The sequence below is a fragment of the Coffea eugenioides genome, chromosome 5 (assembly GCF_003713205.1).
Source record: "Coffea eugenioides isolate CCC68of chromosome 5, Ceug_1.0, whole genome shotgun sequence".
Lineage (NCBI taxonomy): Eukaryota > Viridiplantae > Streptophyta > Magnoliopsida > Gentianales > Rubiaceae > Coffea > Coffea eugenioides.
Window position 1 is genome coordinate 3348752 of NC_040039.1, and position 18009 is coordinate 3366760.

The 18009-nt window shown below is 37.4% G+C and overlaps 2 protein-coding genes across 2 annotated transcripts; both read left to right on the plus strand.

Moving 5' to 3' along the window:
- The first annotated feature begins 265 nt into the window (after window positions 1-265).
- On the plus strand, window positions 266-6416 carry LOC113770807 (DEAD-box ATP-dependent RNA helicase 53, mitochondrial-like). Its single transcript, XM_027315392.1, has 8 exons — window positions 266-812; window positions 1021-1148; window positions 1243-1654; window positions 1760-1858; window positions 2034-2258; window positions 3944-4105; window positions 5032-5499; window positions 5978-6416. Exons 1-7 carry the CDS (start codon window positions 378-380, stop codon window positions 5485-5487), a joined length of 1917 nt encoding a protein of 638 aa, XP_027171193.1. The 5' UTR covers window positions 266-377; the 3' UTR covers window positions 5488-5499; window positions 5978-6416.
- A 1868-nt stretch (window positions 6417-8284) lies between these two features.
- Window positions 8285-15056, plus strand: LOC113770017 (N-acetyl-D-glucosamine kinase-like). Its single transcript, XM_027314361.1, has 7 exons — window positions 8285-9088; window positions 10537-10684; window positions 11071-11262; window positions 12000-12128; window positions 13015-13184; window positions 13517-13647; window positions 14662-15056. Exons 1-7 carry the CDS (start codon window positions 8827-8829, stop codon window positions 14740-14742), a joined length of 1113 nt encoding a protein of 370 aa, XP_027170162.1. The 5' UTR covers window positions 8285-8826; the 3' UTR covers window positions 14743-15056.
- The last annotated feature ends 2953 nt before the right edge of the window (window positions 15057-18009 follow it).

Below are 18009 nucleotides of genomic sequence, written 5' to 3' on the forward strand. Positions count from 1 at the left end.
TTCTGATTCAATGGTCAGTAATTGCAGGGATGGAGAACAATTTAGGGTAGTCTACCGCATCCTAACAATTCGAAGGGGGAAGAGATCTGGCTGGACCGAATAGCAAACCGTCGATGGTTCAATAATTGAACCGAAGAATACAATTAAGTCTGAATGGCATATCGTCTCTTATCAATTCGAGGGGGATCCGACTGGACCGAACAGCAAACCGTCAACGATCATCTGTCCGGTCCGAGTTCTAAAACGAAGCTCCACCACCTCTAAACCCCCACACCCCACTTTCGATCTCAGTACTCTCTCTCCCTTAAACCCTAAAACCCTAAGGCCCTGCCCCCATTTTCGTTTTCTCATTTTCTCTCTAATTTTCCAGTGAGAACATGACTAGCATCCTTGTACTTAGGAAATCCTCCGTTTCTTCCTCAGCCAGACTCGCCCTTTCTGCCGTATCCCATCTCTTCTCCTCCTCCTCCTCCCCCTCCCCCTCTCCAATAATCAATGGTGATCGGACTCGAATTTCCAGAGATGCCCTCCTTCACGTTCACAACTTTACCACTACCGCAGCGGGTGGTGGTAGTAGCGGAGTACGGCCGCCGTTTTCGACAGCAATAAGGGGGTTTCATGCGGGTCGGCCTTTGAGGGCTGCCGGGTTCGCGGTCACGGCGGATTTCTCTGATGATGAGAAGAAATCGGCCGGTCGTCTTGGGGGTAGTAGTGCTGATGCTGATGGGCTTGAGATTTCGAAGCTTGGGATTGCCAATGACATCGTCTCTGCTCTGGCCAGAAAGGGCATCACTAAACTCTTTCCTATTCAGGTAGACCACAGTTTCTTGCAGGAGGGTCTTACTTTTGCAGCTCAACAATCATTTGGTTGATGATTAGACAATTTTTTTTCTTATAATGATATTAATCATTTGCTTGATTTCCTAATCATTTGGAAAGACAAACAAGATTAACCAATATAAAAAGGAGCCCTTTTAGTTAATTTGCTGACAAAAATGTAACTTTTGATGTTCGTTACAGAGAGCTGTTCTGGAACCAGCAATGCAAGGCCGTGATATGATAGGCCGTGCTAGGACAGGGACCGGGAAGACCCTTGCTTTTGGCATCCCTATTTTGGATAAGATAATCCGTTTCAATGAAAAGCATGGGTGAGTTGTAAAAATGCTCCTTTTTTCCTTTATACCGTGATTTACCAACAAGCAACATTGACAATTGTATTCCTCACTTCTTGTAAATGTACAGACGTGGGAGGAATCCTTTGGCAATAGTCCTTGCCCCTACTCGAGAACTTGCTCGCCAGGTGGATAAGGAGTTTTATGAGTCTGCACCTAGCCTGGATACGCTTTGTGTTTATGGTGGTACACCCATTTCCAGCCAAATGAGCACCCTTGATCGCGGTGTTGATGTTGTGGTGGGCACCCCTGGGAGGGTGATTGATTTGATTAAAAGGGGTGCTTTGAATTTATCCGAAATTCAGTTTGTTGTTCTTGATGAGGCTGATCAGATGCTTAACGTGGGATTTGCTGAAGATGTCGAGACAATCTTGGAAAATATTCGGCAAGAGCATCAAACCATGATGTTCTCAGCTACAATGCCGGGTTGGATTATGAAAATAACTCGGAAATTTCTGAAAAATCCAGTGGAAATTGATCTTGTTAGTATGCTGATTAAATTTGTGTTTTCGTTTGTTTTGGTTTGTTCTGTGAATGCCACTTGTAATTCCTGCTCAAGATTGTGATGAAAAAAATACATGTTGCAGGTTGGAGACTCTGACCAGAAATTAGCTGAAGGAATTTCTTTGTTTGCAATTGCATCAGAGATGCATCAGAAACCTTCTATTCTTGGACCTCTAATAACAGTATTAACCGATACTCTCATACTTCTGTCGTTATGATTTTGGTCTTTTTTCTTGTTATTCCGTTTGTTTTGCGTTCTTCTGATCTTTAGCTGTTCCAGCATGGAAGAATCTGGGCAAAGTCCTGAATTTGATAGCTTTGACCTTTGCGGATGATGGTGTTATTTTTTGTTTTCAGGAGCATGCTAAAGGCGGTAAATGCATCGTTTTTACTCAAACTAAACGTGATGCAGACCGTTTGGCATATTCTATGCAAAGAAACTTAAGATGTGAAGCTTTGCATGGAGATATTTCTCAGAATCAGAGGGAAAGAACTTTGTCCGGGTTCCGAGATGGCCGCTTCAATGTTCTTGTGGCCACTGATGTTGCGGCACGGGGCCTTGATGTGCCTAACGTAGATTTGGTCAGTCCTCTTTCCTTTTGTTTTCTTTCCCCATAAAAAATATTTTCCAAAAATGGTGTGTTTTATGCATCGGGATTTTAACTTCCAGAAATATGACCAGGAGCAGAAAGTATTGTTCGCAGAAAATTGGAGACCATCACCAACTAAAATATATTCTTTGTAAAAGATTGTAACTACTTTTTTTGTCATGCTTCTGCATTTCAATTTAGGTTATGATGGGAGGGCTTAGTAAGCAAGTGCTAACAAGGAAATACAAATTGCTCCTGTTTTGATTTTACTTTGGAAAGTAGCATAAGGAAGAACTTTGAATTAAAAGAGTCAAAAACTTTTGAAAGACCGCCTAAGAAGGGGAACAAGGACTTTGTAAAGGTCAGAGCCTTGGAAGAAAGGGAGCAAGAGCTTAGGAAAAGGGGAAAAAACTGAAGAGATTGTGTGGGTAATTTGAGTACTTAGAAAGAGTTACAAACAGACCAGTTACGCAAAAGACAGAACACAATGTATGGTACCTCTGTTAGAGACAAGATAAGACTTGAGGAGTAAGACCACCTTCTACTTCCCGAAGTCATTTACAAGTTTGCTGTTCCCAGTCTATATTTTTCAATGAGTTAAACATGAGTACCCAAAGTGAGTCTTACAGGCTGATTAAAGTCTGTCAATGTTATCCTTGGTTATAGCCATGATAAACTACCAAGGTTGTTTGGCTATCCTGTAGCAGTCTGGAGGGAATACGCCACAAATAGCACAAGGCAAATATCCTGGCATGGCCCTTCCCAGAGGTTTGACATGTCTGTGTGCATTATTACATTCCATACATTCCAACAGCTCAGGAGGGCAGCAGGGAAGGGTTGGTGTGGGTGTTAGCTGCTATCATGATAGCAAAGGGTATAAATATCGATGAAGTTTCTTGATTTTGCTCTTCTCTTGTCCATCCTTGAGTCATTCTAGTGGCATGTTATTCATGCGATATACTTCTGGTTGTTCAGTGGGCTGCCAATGAACATTAAAAATGGGTATTTTTTTTAAATGTTTGGCTAGATAGCATATTGTTCTCAAACTCATTCTTGAGGTAATAGAATTTGTTTAGTTATGAAAGAAATGTGGGCATGATGGCATGACACTTTTTCTATGCCTTTTTCGCCCTCTTTTTTTCGTTTTTCTCTGTGGGCATTGTCTTCTAGATGGATGATTACAATGCTATTTGTTCTGTCTCTGCAGCTCTAATGATATTTCAAATTTACCTATTTCTGGAATTGTATTTGTAAGGAAGCATTAGGATTTGTTTAACATTCCTTGGACTATCATTGTAATTGAAGGCTTCTACTTGGATTCAAGCATTCGTTTGCCTTCCAAGCTCCTAACATCAAGTTTTGGTGGGTCTATTTCATTAGAACTTACTAGGAAAGCTGTTAATGCAGTGCTTGGTAGAACTTTCTGTTTTGGTATGTATACAAAACTGATTTTGGATGATCAGGTATTTTACTTTGTCCGTCTTGGTTTGTGTTTAGTGTACTGTACATGACATTAACTTTGGTATGTCGTTGCTGCTACTGTGAGCAGTTTGAAGTCCCTTCTATACAATCTTGGGATGTTTCCCCCAATTGCTGCTTAATCATATCTCAAGTGTGTCATCCTAGTTTTCTTGTGTACCAATCTACCTAAGGTCACAAATAGTTTTTGCTCTGCAGGTGATTCATTATGAGCTCCCAAATTCTTCAGAGATCTTCGTGCATAGGTCTGGTCGAACAGGACGTGCAGGGAAGAAAGGAACTGCTATTCTCATTTACTCTTCAAACCAGTATAGAGATGTTAAGACTATTGAGCGGGACGTAGGGTCCAGATTCACAGAGGTACTTGTTGTGTTTTTTGGTGATGTTGCAATTAAGTTTCCAGTTTGTTGAAGTTTACTGCCTGGATATTGCAGTTGTACGCAAAAGCAACATTGGATGTGAATTGGCGAGTCTCCTAACTAGTTTCATTCAGTTTATAGTTCATATCTTAAGAGAGAATTTGTATTTGGCTAATAAATACGAACCCTGTTTTCTTATTTGCAGTCAAAGTTACTTCCAGAATTCAAATTACAAATTGGCTGCAAGTTTTTTAAGTTTGTTGATAGAGTGACTTCCTACAATTAGATGTAGTTCTGTATAAAAGTATTGTTAATGGTACCGTGATTATTGCTAATGGCACTCCATCTGCTATTAATTTTTTGCAATTACACATTAAGAAAATGGAGTGCCATTAGCATTAGCACTCTGTAAAATTGCCGCAAACTTATTTGAATTCGTTGGATGAGAACTTTATTATTATTATTTTTTAATTTGGAATTGGGATGAGAACTTCTTAGTGGACTCAAATAAAAATGGGTTAAGACTAATACTGTGTAGGATTGCTTGTGTTGGTATACCTGGATAGTGTTAAACATGTGTGTGATGTTGAAGAGCTCAAACCTCATTGAACTGGCTAATGACATTCAACTTCTTGTCATACCAGTAAACTTATATGTGATTGCTCTGACAATTAACTGCTCAAACAAGATTACAATGCTATTGATTCATGTGTTTTGTGAAACTCTTTTTTCATTTTGTAACTAAGACGGGGAATAATTAAATATGTTGGCAGTAGGAAGAAGGTATATAGGATGTTGTATATGGTGTTTTCAATATGTGGATTTCCTATCTTCCTACCATCATCCCAATGGCATAAAATGTTTACATCTAAGTGCAAATATAATTAGCACTAACAAGGTTTGGTTGTTTATGTTGCTATTGCAAAGCTTCCAAGAATTGCTACTGAGGGTGGGTCATCGGACATGTTTGATGACTTTGGACGTGGTGGTGATCGCTTTGGCTCCTTCGGAAGCATGGGCGGTGGTCGTGGTTCAAGTTTTGGTCGATCTGGGAGCTTTGGTAATTCTGGGAGTGGCCGTTTTGGTGGATATGGTGGGTCCTCCTCTGGTAGACCAGGTGGTTTTAGCGGATATGGTTCACGTGGTGGATCTGGTGGTCCTAATTCCCGTCAGTCAGGCAATTTTGGCGGGCTTGGATCTAGCCGTCCAGGTGGTTTCGGCAATCAGAGAGGTTCAGATCGCACAGGTAGCTTTGGAGGTTCTGGTCTTAATAGCAGCAGATTTGGTGATACAAGTTCTGGTCAGGGTCGTTCAGGAGGGTCTGATCCTTCTGGTGATGACATGAATTTTGATAATCAGAAGTCTGGGAGAAAATTTTTCTAACTTCAGTATGAGGTAATTTTGGTTCTCCCTTCCTGCCAGCCTCTATCCTCCGTGTTCAGTTGTATCTGACCCAGAAGATGTATTTACCTCTAAGAAGCTGAATATTAGCTGTTCAGTTAGTTAGTTGTCACACCTACTATCTGGACATCCAAATGAAATGACAATGTACAAGACAAGTAATATTTTGATCGTGCATTGTTATGCTTGACAAACTGCTGATTTCTTTTCTAGTGTTGTCTGGCTCTAGCATCATGAAACTAAGTTTTAACCAATATACACATTACAGGCATGTAGTTAAAGCAAAGAGTGCAGGCAAAAGGGCATCCCTTCTTAGCCTGTTTAGTGCATTAAAGCAGTGATAGACAATATTACAGCTGAAGTGCTGAAATTGTAGGTTGCAGTCTAGTGCCACCTTGTGTGGATTTCTGACAAGTCATTCAGTTTTCATTGCTTGTATTTGATGCACCCTCCTTTTATTTTATTGCTATAGGGTTTTATTTGTTGCTCTCTCATGGATGAGAAGATTAGAGAAGATAGCTACGGTGGATTGACTGTCAGGTGGGCCGAAGGTTTAAAGTCCATTTTGTGGCACATTGGCATTACCTCTCAGCCCAGGTTTACAGTACCAATTCTACTATACTAGTATTTATTGTGCTTGAATATCATTAGATAATTAACCCACCACCTATTATTATTATTGCATAGAAAAGTTCCCATGTGTAATATATTTTAGCCAATCGAAGGTCGTTCTTTTTCCTTTTTCAAAGATCGCATTGTTATCCTTGTTTATATTTTTTTCATTAGTCATGATTCCTGTCAAAAGTAAGTCAAAGTGCTTGAAATATTTGCTTTCCATTTCCTTGCAAAAATTATTGCCTACTGCAGCTGCTAACGCATACATAATGCCATTGTGCTGACTTCTATTTGAAGTTGATTTTTTTCTTTTTTTGGTTTTCTAATAAAAGCTTGAAGTTGCTATTTTGATACATGTTTCATTCAGTTCATATTTTTGCAACTGCTACCTCCCCTCCCAGAAAAAGAAAAAAGAAAGTGTATTTGTAACTGCTGCTCCTTAATAGGAAATTGCACACTCCGGAACCCCACTTCAAAGTAATCTGGGTGGATTTGAAGGAATATATTTCAATTCCCGTGGGTCAAGGTGTTTGACCTCTTGAATCATGGTTGCCAATTGTTAGCAAAAATGATTTTCAAGTGCACTTCGTCTTTAAGCATGAGTTTGTATCAGGATGGAGATACTGGTGTTCTACTTTCACTAAGCATAGCAGGAAGAAATTCGCTTGCAAACAATAGTGCGTTAACCTAGGGGTCAAGCAAACAATATATATGTATTTGTCACCATCACATGTATATTTGTTAGGCCAAAACTTACGCCTGAACCCCCTCACAATGTAAAATTTTCCTGCAAAATTCTATTCGAAATAGTATACTAATCCCACAGCCCACAGGCGTTGTAGATAATAATAAAAAAAAAGGATAATTGCAAGGCCAAACTGCAAAGAAACACAAGGAATCAGTTGGGACCTTGTGTGATTTTCTATTAGAGGGTCGTTTGGCCTACTGTCGTATCTAGCTGATAAATTTATTTGGTTTTTAGTGGTAGGAGCCAACTGCATGGTTTTATTGTCCAAATGTTATTGTTTGTGGATTTCAACATAATTTACTCCATGTTTGTTTCTTCTTCTTCTTCTTATTCTTCTTTTAAAAAGCTTAATTTAGTTAAAATGGTTGTCTTGCGTATAATTTATTTAAGGAAGTTTTGTCTTGCTATGGATACCTAAACGCAAAGAATGAAAGAAATAGACACAAAAGAATAAGAAGTAAATGGTAGAGAGACATATGTTGACACCTTGCGAAATGGATTAAGAGTGTATTATTTGGTGAGAGGATCAACGCAAAGATCCTTTTAGCACTCTAAAATCTTGTGTATTCGGACAATTATTTCATTGGGTTTGAAGTCCCTTTCTCATTCTTCTCTTAGCCGGCTCAGAATATCCTAGTTTTTTTGGATAAAAGATGAATTAAACTATTCAATATTCGAATCGAACTCGATTTGGTAAAATTTTGTCCGAGTTTGGTTCATCAAATTTGAGCAGCATTTTGTGTTTAATAAAATTCAATTTTAATAAAAAGTTCGTTCAAAGTCGGTTCAACAAACTTGAATAAAATTTCAAGTTCTTTAAAATAATTAAACAAGTTTGAACATTAGAATATTTGATTCGATTAGTCTCGTTTTAAATACCTATTATCTTCTCTTTTTTTTTAATTAACACAATATATTTTATTCTACAATTAATTTTACTTTATATAAGAGGGATCTAAAGAGTTCAAAAGAGAATTCGGAGAAAATTGAACCATCATCGCTCCAAACGAGTACCTATGCACCTACCGGTGAAATTTTCAAGAAAGTTTGGAGTGCATACTGGTGAAATTTTCAAGAAAGTTTGGATATTTAAAATGCATACGTCCAAGTAGAATTTTAAAACTCTTTTGGAATTTTAAAACTCTTTTGGTAACCAAACAGTTGGTTTTATGCCCTTTCATCTAATTACTTTAGAAGTAGTTGATTTTAAAAAATAAATTGTTAAAATCAACACTTAGCCTGATAACAATACTAATAAAGTTGACCAAACCAGACCGACCATAATATTTGAACCAAAACAAACATAATGTTCGTAGAAGAATTACCTAAAAATTACTCATGACCAAGAAGGAAAAAAAAATGCTAAACTCAACAAGATCATCATTTTTGCGTCTGCAGCAAGAACCCCAATTCCGTCTTTCTTGCACAAGAGTTGATGTACACTTTCTACAAATAGAGCATCCTTTTGACGGCGAGAAATATGGTGGGTCTTGTGGTAAGCCAAAAGGCGGCAGTTCATCCTGGTCTTGGTTGTCGTCTGAGAGATTTTTTCCCAATACTATAATCAACGTGCATTTGTTTTCTTGTTCTAAACAAAATGATGATGATGAACAGTAATTTAATCAGCTCAGTAGATACATTAAAAGTATGACAAAAACCCATCCAATTATGGTTTTTTTCTAATCAAATTTTAACACAGTCGTCAATTTCACACCTATCCAAATCAACCTGTAGCCTTCGTCCCCTTGTTGCCGTCCCAATATTCTATCATCCAATTCCCTCTCGAATATTCAATCCTCATAAATTCATCACCAAAAACCCATCTCTATAAATTCACGTTCACACCAGAAAACCCAAGATACTGCTGCCAACGCAACTCATTTTGACAGTAGTTTTATCGGTTTGAAGTGTTTTTCTTTGTTTGGAGTGGAAAAGGAGGAAAACCCAGGTGGGGAAAGATGAGGAAGAGGCCGTATAGGAATGGGGAGATATGGGATTTTGAAGCTGAAATGGAGCTGAATAATAATGATAGTCGTTATAGGCAACAGGCTGTTATACTGGGTTTGGATGGTGGAACCACCTCCACTGTGTGTGTTTGCATACCCTTCAATTACACTTGCACTGATAATAATGTTAATAGTGAGGATGGCCCTTTGCCGGAGCCTCCTTCAGTCCTCGCCCGGGCTGTTGCCGGCTGCTCGAACCACAATAGTGTTGGCGGTAATAAACCAACTTCCCCTTCCTTCAAAAAATACTGAGTAGCTTGCTCATTTTTTTTTTCTGGGTGGTCTAATGCATTGGTACAGAACTCCTATGATAGTCTGAAGCGTAGTTTACTAAGGCACAGGTTGAACAGGTAGAGATTTTAGCATTTCTTTTTCGATTTTTGGGTTGTATTGTTCGTCACTATTGGGATTTTAATGTTGTAATTTGGCTGATCATTAGTCGTGTTGTTCTCGATTTACGTTAATTTGTTTCAGAAGGAGGAGCTTTTTGTCTATTTGACATATTTAAGTGGTGGAAATACGGAAAGATTTGGAACATGTGTTGAAGTGACGGAACAGGGGAAGTTTGAATTTTGCTGTGGATTTAGGTAGTGGAGTGTTTTGAAGCCAAAAGTTGTAGAATTTCCATTGAATGTTGATTCTATTTGTGCCATTCAAAGTTGAATTGCTAGGTAGCTGATCATCGGGGTGCATTCTAGTTAAGTACTGCTCTCAAGCCTCACATGAATCATGACTGCGTAATGGAATGTAGCCTAAGTAAGAGGTTCATTGAGCGCCTTTCAAATGTTTACGGTTTGGTGTCATACCAGTCTGATCAAGCCATTTTGTGTGTCCTAACTTTGTCAAATTGATGAAAGATGTGTATATCCCATTTTGTTTAAAATTTCCCTTTTGAATACAAATTTTGTGACTCCTATACAAGATAATTAAGGTTGTAGACTTGCCCATTTGGTTCTCAATCTGGTTGCAAAAAGTTCAATGCTATTGGTGTATGAGCCTATCTGAGGCAGTGACAACTTGGCTGCTATGAAGTATCATGAGAGGCCTTTCCTTAGGTTTTTCTTTCTGACTCTCCTCTTATCAGTCCGCTTTTCCTTATAGGAGTGATCTTTATGAATATGAAAAAGTGTCCATGCCACAATTCTTGACCTTTTGAGGTGGAAAGAGTAGATGTGAAGGTTTCATTCGAAGCTTGAATTGTTGACAGATTACTAGTAGCATGAACTTCAATGGGAAAGCAAATAACAGAAGCTCAAGAAGTTTGCTTGTGTGCTTTGTAGAAGTTAAATAAATCTTGCGCAAACAGTTGTATTACCAACTTTCCTCGAGTGCAGCATGAGGTTTCTGGTGAGATAAATATCTCTAGTTGGACTGGCAGTATATGTCCATGTGCAGTTACAGTGTATGCTATAATCTGACGGTGATTTATATATGATGATCAATGGACTATGGCCTAGTTAGGCTCCCAGCAAAGAAAGAGGGGTGGCAGAGTCAACTCGATGACTTCTACTTTTGGTTTTGTTGAATATCATTGAAATGATTGCTCTCAGATCTGAAATTACAATCCATTTCCCTTCTAATATAGTTATATTTGTCATTATCATTTCTTGCTGCTGGCTTCTTCATTATTATTATATTTCTCAAACCGTTGTTTTTTAATAGAAACTGCTGCAAGGGAGACATTAGAGAGAGTTATGGCAGAAGCTCTTCTAAGATCAGGTTCAACTCGTTCTGCTGTCTTAGCTGTTTGTCTTGCAGTATCTGGTGTTAACCATCCAACGGATGAGTACCGAATATTAAGTTGGCTCAGGTCCTTCTTTTTCTTGCATCTATTTACTGGTTTATAGTGTTGCAAAATGTTTTGAGACTTCTACGTTACTTTTAATTTGTTTAACCAACTTAGTTTTTCCTCAAGGGGCTAATCTACCTTTATGCCAACTTCTGTGGTACCTAAGACATAATTGTGGAATAAGAAACTTCAGTTGCAAACAACTCAAAAGGACATAATAAATAGTTTACTTAGGGTAGCAGCAAGTGCGAACAGTGGGTACATCAGATCTGGGTATTCAGGAATGGCCAACTCAATAGGATACCTGTTTATAGAAATTTATTTTGAATAAAAAAGCTTAACATGTTGATGACACATCTTTTGCATCTCCCGATAATGATATTATCTTTTTCCATTTCTCTGTGCAGACAAATATTCCCCAGCCATGTAAGGTTGTTTGTCCAGAATGATTCGGTGGCAGCTCTGGCAAGTGGCACAATGGGAAAGCTTCATGGATGTGTCCTAATTGCTGGTACTGGAACCATTGCTTATGGCTATACAGAAGATGGGAGGAAGGCTCGGGCAGCTGGTGCAGGACCTGTCCTTGGTGATTGGGGAAGGTATATCATTTCGAGTTTTATACTTGATTTGAAACCTATAGGAGAGTTAGTGATGCCCAGTCAAAAGGAAGTATTAGGGAGTGTGACTATTTAGTGGCAAGCAGCTCAATTACATATCCTCAAAAATACCATTTGATTACCCGATGAGTATCTTTACTAAATCAACTCGATTCTTCTTTTCTATCTTAATGAATAAGTCACAGCATGTAGAAACCCCTGTAGGAGGAAATACTTTCCCACCTTCATCCATTTCTATGTTATTATTCCTAGCCTAAGAGAACATCGACAGGTCTTGTTGCATTGTGCACTATTTCTGGTCATAGTCTTGTAGTGTTATAAAATTTGGCAGATATGTTTTATGAACAGACAAAAGATGATGCACTGTGCATAATATATAAGAATCAGATTAATCTGATTATCTTGAGGAAGAGAAGACTAAAATTGAGATTAATTGAGATTGTAATTAAATGGATTTCATGTGGTAGATTGAGACACAATGTGGCCCTAAATACATTTCATATAAGAATCAGATTAATCTGATTATCTTCTTTGTAAAACGAGATTATAAAGGCCAAGTCCTTGATGTATAAATTGGTTCAATTCTCTCTTTCTTGTAATTACCAGATTGCAAGGACTAAAATATCAAATCGAATTTCAAACGGATACCATTTTAAAGCTTTGAATTGAATCTTTTCCCATCTTTGGCTGCCTAAGTTCTATCTCCTCTACACTTTCAGCGGCTATGGTATTGCTGCACAAGCATTGACAGCAATTGTAAGGGCTCATGATGGCCGTGGTCCACATACAGCACTGACAAATTGTATTCTACATGCCCTTGATCTATCTTCACCAGATGAACTTATTGGGTAAATATCTCAAACACAACTCATCTGCAGAATATCTATACCTGTAGTGACTGTTTTGCTTTTTGGAACTGATTAAGTTTTGTACCTAATCATGATAGCAAGCACAATCATTTCCATTCCTAATTAATACTTGCATATCTGGACAATTTGCTTTGCCCTCAGATAAGGGGACCTCAGTCTGAATCAAATAGACAGCAAAAATGTGGTTCCCACAATTAATTCAGCATGTTCATCCAGGAAGGGTATTCAAGTTACTTAAATTGATGATTTACAAGTAGCATATGGTTAATTGTGGTAGTATATAATCAACTTACTGTTTGCATGTAGTCAGACTACTGTTGAGTTCCAGTTTGATCTCATCAATGTGTCCCCTGGATTTGCAGTTTCCCTCACTTTACTCAATGTGATAGCCAGCTGTCTAAGCTTTGGGTTGTTAAAGTTGTATGTTTCTCACAGCCAAATATAATGACTTGTTTAACCCACATAAAATTGATTTGCTTTCATCTGGATAGACTTCCGACATGTGAATAAATTGTGTATTTGTCGTTTTATGTATCCCAATCCTCACTATCATGGACACTTTCCTTTCCCTGCCGGAGTGCAGCATTCTTCATCTTCCAAATAAGAAGAAAATAGTGAGAGATATAAGGAAAAGCTTGAATAAACAATTCCAACTGCTTGCTATATTATATTGACCTTACCATGCTTAGGGAGCAAACCTAAACTACCATACATGCATTTCATGTAGCCCAAACTGCTTTGAATCACTACCCTTCCTCAGAGTGTTGAATTTACGTTACTCCTTTGCATGATTGGTTAGTTCAGCCAACTACTATTTGACAACAATTAAAATTGCTGATGAGGTATTATTGCATTATGCTTTTAGGTGGACATATGAAGATCCATCTTGGGCTCGAATTGCTGCTCTTGTTCCATATGTGGTCTCTTGTGCAGAGGCAGGTGATCAAGTGGCAAATAGAATCCTACTGGATGCAGTTCAAGAGTTGGCCTCAAGTGTCAAAGCAGTTGTTCGGAGACTGGGGCTCTGTGGTGAAGGTATGGTCTCACTCTCAAGAGTTGGAAGTACGTTCTCTCCCTCTTGTGTGACTAGTAGTTTTTTGCTAGAGAGAGAGGGTTTCTATATGGGAGTTATGTCCAACTTTGCTTGAAAGTCCATCAAGAGATGGATGTTCTAACAAGTTAAATTGACTTTCCAGTCGTATTTCTCTTTATTTAAAAGACCTTTATTTCTCACAACATGGTTTACCCAAGATTTGTTACTTCTCTTAAAATTTTAATCAAGCATTTATTTTAAAAGTTTAATCTTGTCTGTGCAATTTGCAATTTCTTTTAATTTTTCTGAATAAGTATAAATTTTATGACTGCAGATGGAACAGATCATTTTCCTCTTGTTATGGTTGGTGGTGTTCTTGAAGCAAATAAAAGATGGGATATTGGAAAAGAAGTAATAAATTGTATATCTAAAGACTTTCCTGGTGCTGTTCCCATCCATCCAAAGGTACAGATAAGTGTATGCCAAAGTTTTTTTTTTTCAACTTTCAAATTCACTGCTTTTATTACAACTCCAGTGACAAGGATTTTGCTTATTCTTATACTTCAGATGTTAATTAGAAAGAAATAGTACCAGAGTTTATGAAATATTGTCATGAGGGGAAACGTCAATTAAAAGTAATGACTTGTTCCATATATTATAGCTGTATATATCGTGCACTGTTAAGCAACACAAGATATTAAATATGCTATTGATCTTAGTTTGTGTTTACTTGTGGTTCTGATATTGATACCTAGAATATATTCCAATAATATGCTTGGTTGATATGGTAAATATGTCAAAAATGAAGCTATTGATGCAATAACCAAGGTTTCTGATTTAGTCGGACTTGTTAGTTTACTAAACCTTTCTATTACTTCCAGTTAGCTATTTCTGAAGGGGGATGTTTTATTCTTGTTCTTTAAATGTGTTCTTGTAAAAACAAACTTCTAAGTTTGATACATAAGCCCATAAATCTTTTTGGAAATATATCACTTTCTGCTGGGTGGGGGATAATAGAAGTTGAAAGCAAATTTTCATCTGGGAAACATAGGTTTCTGATGTGAAATTCTTCAATTTAAACTGGTTCAATCACCTTTTTGTCTCCCCTAATAAGTCAAATAATATCCTCATTAGAAGACCTTGCCATCAAGAAAGAAGGGTTAATTAAGCAAGGCTAATGACCTGGTCTAAATTTTGCAATTTATTTGAGCATTAGTTGTACTAAACGTGATCATCTAATGATTTTATTGACAGTGAATAATGAACTCTGATGCCTTACATCTGTTCGAAGGAAGAGGATAAGAAATGCTTCTCTTTAGCTTTTATAATTTATCTTTTGTATAGACAAAACTGAAGTAGTTTTTTCTTCAGATCATTTATTTGTAGTTCTAGCTTCAGGCTTGTTCTTGAATCTAGTTGTCCTTTGGTTTGGTTTTGAAATTTGATGCACAGTCCATTTGGAATTGATTTCTAATTTAGGTGGAACCAGCAGTTGGTGCTGCATTGCTTGCTTGGAATTTTTTGATGAGACAAAGTCGAAAGGATGCTATCAGAAGTTGATTACTGAAGATTTCAAGTTGTACAGTAGCAAGGATAAATGGGAAAAAAAAAAAAGAGGAAAAGCACCCCCCAAACAAAAAATGCACAGTAGTGACTTATTGCTTTCATTTTTCACACTGTCATATTGTGAAATTGTGTTATCATAGTTGTCATACTAATTTGGTTTTCGAATTTTTTGGGATCTTTAGTCTCGTTTGTGTGTTATCCACTATAGGTTTCTATTGTCATTAGCCAGGTTCTCATGTCAGAAGTTGTAAAGATTGAGATTCTTGGAATAAGCATATTTCCTTTCTGGCTGGTGTTTCCTACTCTTATCCTCTTGATTTTTTTTTGCTCGTTACAGAACATTTATTGAACTGATTTTTATATTGTTGTATTGCAATTAAACACCAATTTGTCAAACCACATAATGCAGCACTGCCCCTAAGTTTAGATAATCTGCCTAAAACATGATAGTGTAACATAATAAGTTAGCATATATGTCTTGAAAGAAAAGGAGAAACTTGTGGAGATTGAATGCAGGAAGGGGCTCCAGAGACATGAAACTATCACTTGTCAGAAATGAAAATATGACAGACAGCATAAGTTTGTACTTCTTGGGGCTTAACACTTCCACAATCCCAGGTTTGCAGGAGGCAGGGTTTGGGGATTCTGATTCCTTTTTACTCATGTTTTTATGACAATATAAAAGTAGTGTGGATTTTCCACTTCACCAATGTATTTTATGCTTTTGCACACAAAAAATTGGCAAAAGTCACCCATTTTATGTTTGTGCTATGATTTTACATTGTTTGCAGTAATTAATCCACTGAAAATCCTGCATATGTAACTAATGTTTCATCTAATTGATCTTTTATTATCTCCCTCAGGTTAATAGTTACAAATTGTTGGAAGCCAAAACCATGTTGGATCTTCTAACATAAGCAGCTGGAAAAAGTTCTAATAGTGCAACTTTTAGTCGTTAATGGGGCTAATTTCTTAGATTATATGTAAAAAAAAAAAACAATCCGCCAAATGTACCTCTGACATGGGATGTTTCTCATTTTATACGTGCCGTGCTGAGTAGTTCTAATAGTGCAACTTTTAGTCGTTAATGGGGCTAATTTCTTAGATTATATGTAAAAAAAAAAAACAATCCGCCAAATGTACCTCTGACATGGGATGTTTCTCATTTTATACGTGCCGTGCTGACTCAGCACGGCCGCATAATAAATTTGATTTTTTTTTTTTTGAAAAAATCAGCTAGTCAAAAAGTAACGAATGACTGTCCCCAGCCGTGCCCAGTCAGCACGGCTGGAGACAGCCAGTCCAAAAAAAAAAGGTGTCAGGCGCCTGACAGTCACACTTGCTAACAAAGGCCGACAAGGCCATGTGAAAATCGTACGCAAATTATTGGGAATAAAATTGGAGTAGAATCCAAAAATTTTCATATGAATTTAGCACAATAATTACAATAAAGTTTTAATGCTGAACCAAGATTAAAATCCACGCCTTAGTAAACAAATTATTGGACTAAGAAATTTCAATAAAACACCTAAATTATTTACTTTTCCTTGCTAACAATCTTTTCTTACCTAGACTAACTTGAAATATGTAGTAAAATAGGGTTGCTAAGATTCTTGAATTGAATTTATTCCTTTTCTTCTTCTTTTTCCTACTTCTTTTATTTCAATTATCATTCAAAGTGATCATATATTCTTTTGTTATATGTTTTCAATTAGAATTTTATTATGAACTGAAAATTAATCAATTTAAAGTGACAATTTTTTCTATCAAAAAAGTATTTTTGTCACTTAAAAACTTTTAATGGAGAAAAATTGGTCATTTCATCAATTATTTGGATGGAGTTAATTTTCTTATTATTTTCTACTTGACTAAGTGTAAGACCCAGAGACAACCTAAGAGGGGGGGTGAATTAGGTTGATTAAACCGATTGTCTACCAAGCTTTCATCAAACTTGAAGACCAATCACAAAGATGAACACCTTCTCTTTGATGAACAATAATCAACTCAATATACAATGGAGGGATCACTTCCTCCTTGCCCCAAACCTCACTTAGTCAAATTAGGAAGTTTTACTATCACTCAGATAACCCTCAACAAAGTTACACTATTGAAAATTTCAAACACAAGAGAAGAGCTTACAAGAACTTCACACAACTAGAAGAACAAATCTTGCTTGGGAGACTATTTTCTAGCTAAAATATCTCTTTAGATCTTGTAGACAAAGTGTGCAAAAGTTGTTTTCTCGTTCAGAATCGTTTGTATTTGAAGGGGACCAAAAATGGGATTCATTAATGCTTCCAACGGATAGAAGGCAGATGAAGAGTCAGCTAGCCGTTGGGGCTGTCGGACGTCCGACAGATTAATCATCGTCCGATCCCATCGTCCGAAACTCACCAAGTTGTCGTTCGGACGTCCGATGATGACGTCCGACAGTTTCCTTTCGGACGTCCGACATGAGTGCCCTGTTTTTACTTATTCTTTTGGTTGATTTTCTTTCCTTGACACCTTTGTACCTGATTCTCTAAAAAGCAAAACACTTATATTTGAAGAGAATTAGATAAACATTTCAAAGTGCTTTTGTGATCATCAAAATCAAGAATAACATTCTCCCCCTTTTTGATGATGACAAAACAATGATTTGAAATGAAATTTGATGATTACAAATAGGCTCCCCTTTCTCAGTCAATCGAAGAACAAAAATTGAAAAACTCCCCCTCACTTGGCTACTTCACAGATTTATTCAACCATCCAAAAATAGTTAAGCAATTGAAAAACTCCCCCTCACTTGGCTACTTCACAGATTTATCCACATATCCAGTCAATTCATATCTTTTCAAACACAAGAATAGAGCTTACAAGAACTTTCACACAACTAGGAGAACAAATCTTGCTTGGGAGACTATTTTCTAGCTAAAATATCTCTTTAGATCTTGTAGACAAAGTGTGCAAAAGTCATTTTCTCGTTCAGAATCGTTTGTATTTGAAGGGGACTAAAAATTGGTTTCATTAATGCTTCCAACGGATAGAAGGCAGATGAAGAGTCAGCTAGCCGTTGGGGCTGTCGGACGTCCGACAGATTAATCATCGTCCGATCCCATCGTCCGAAACTCACCAAGTTGTCGTTCGGACGTCCGATTGGATTTTATCGTCCGAAAGCATCTGCGTCCGAATGTCGTCCAGAGAGTCATCAAAACTTTACGAAATTTTTCGGACGTCCAACACGATCGATATGCGTCCGAAGAGTGCATCCGATCCTCCCGG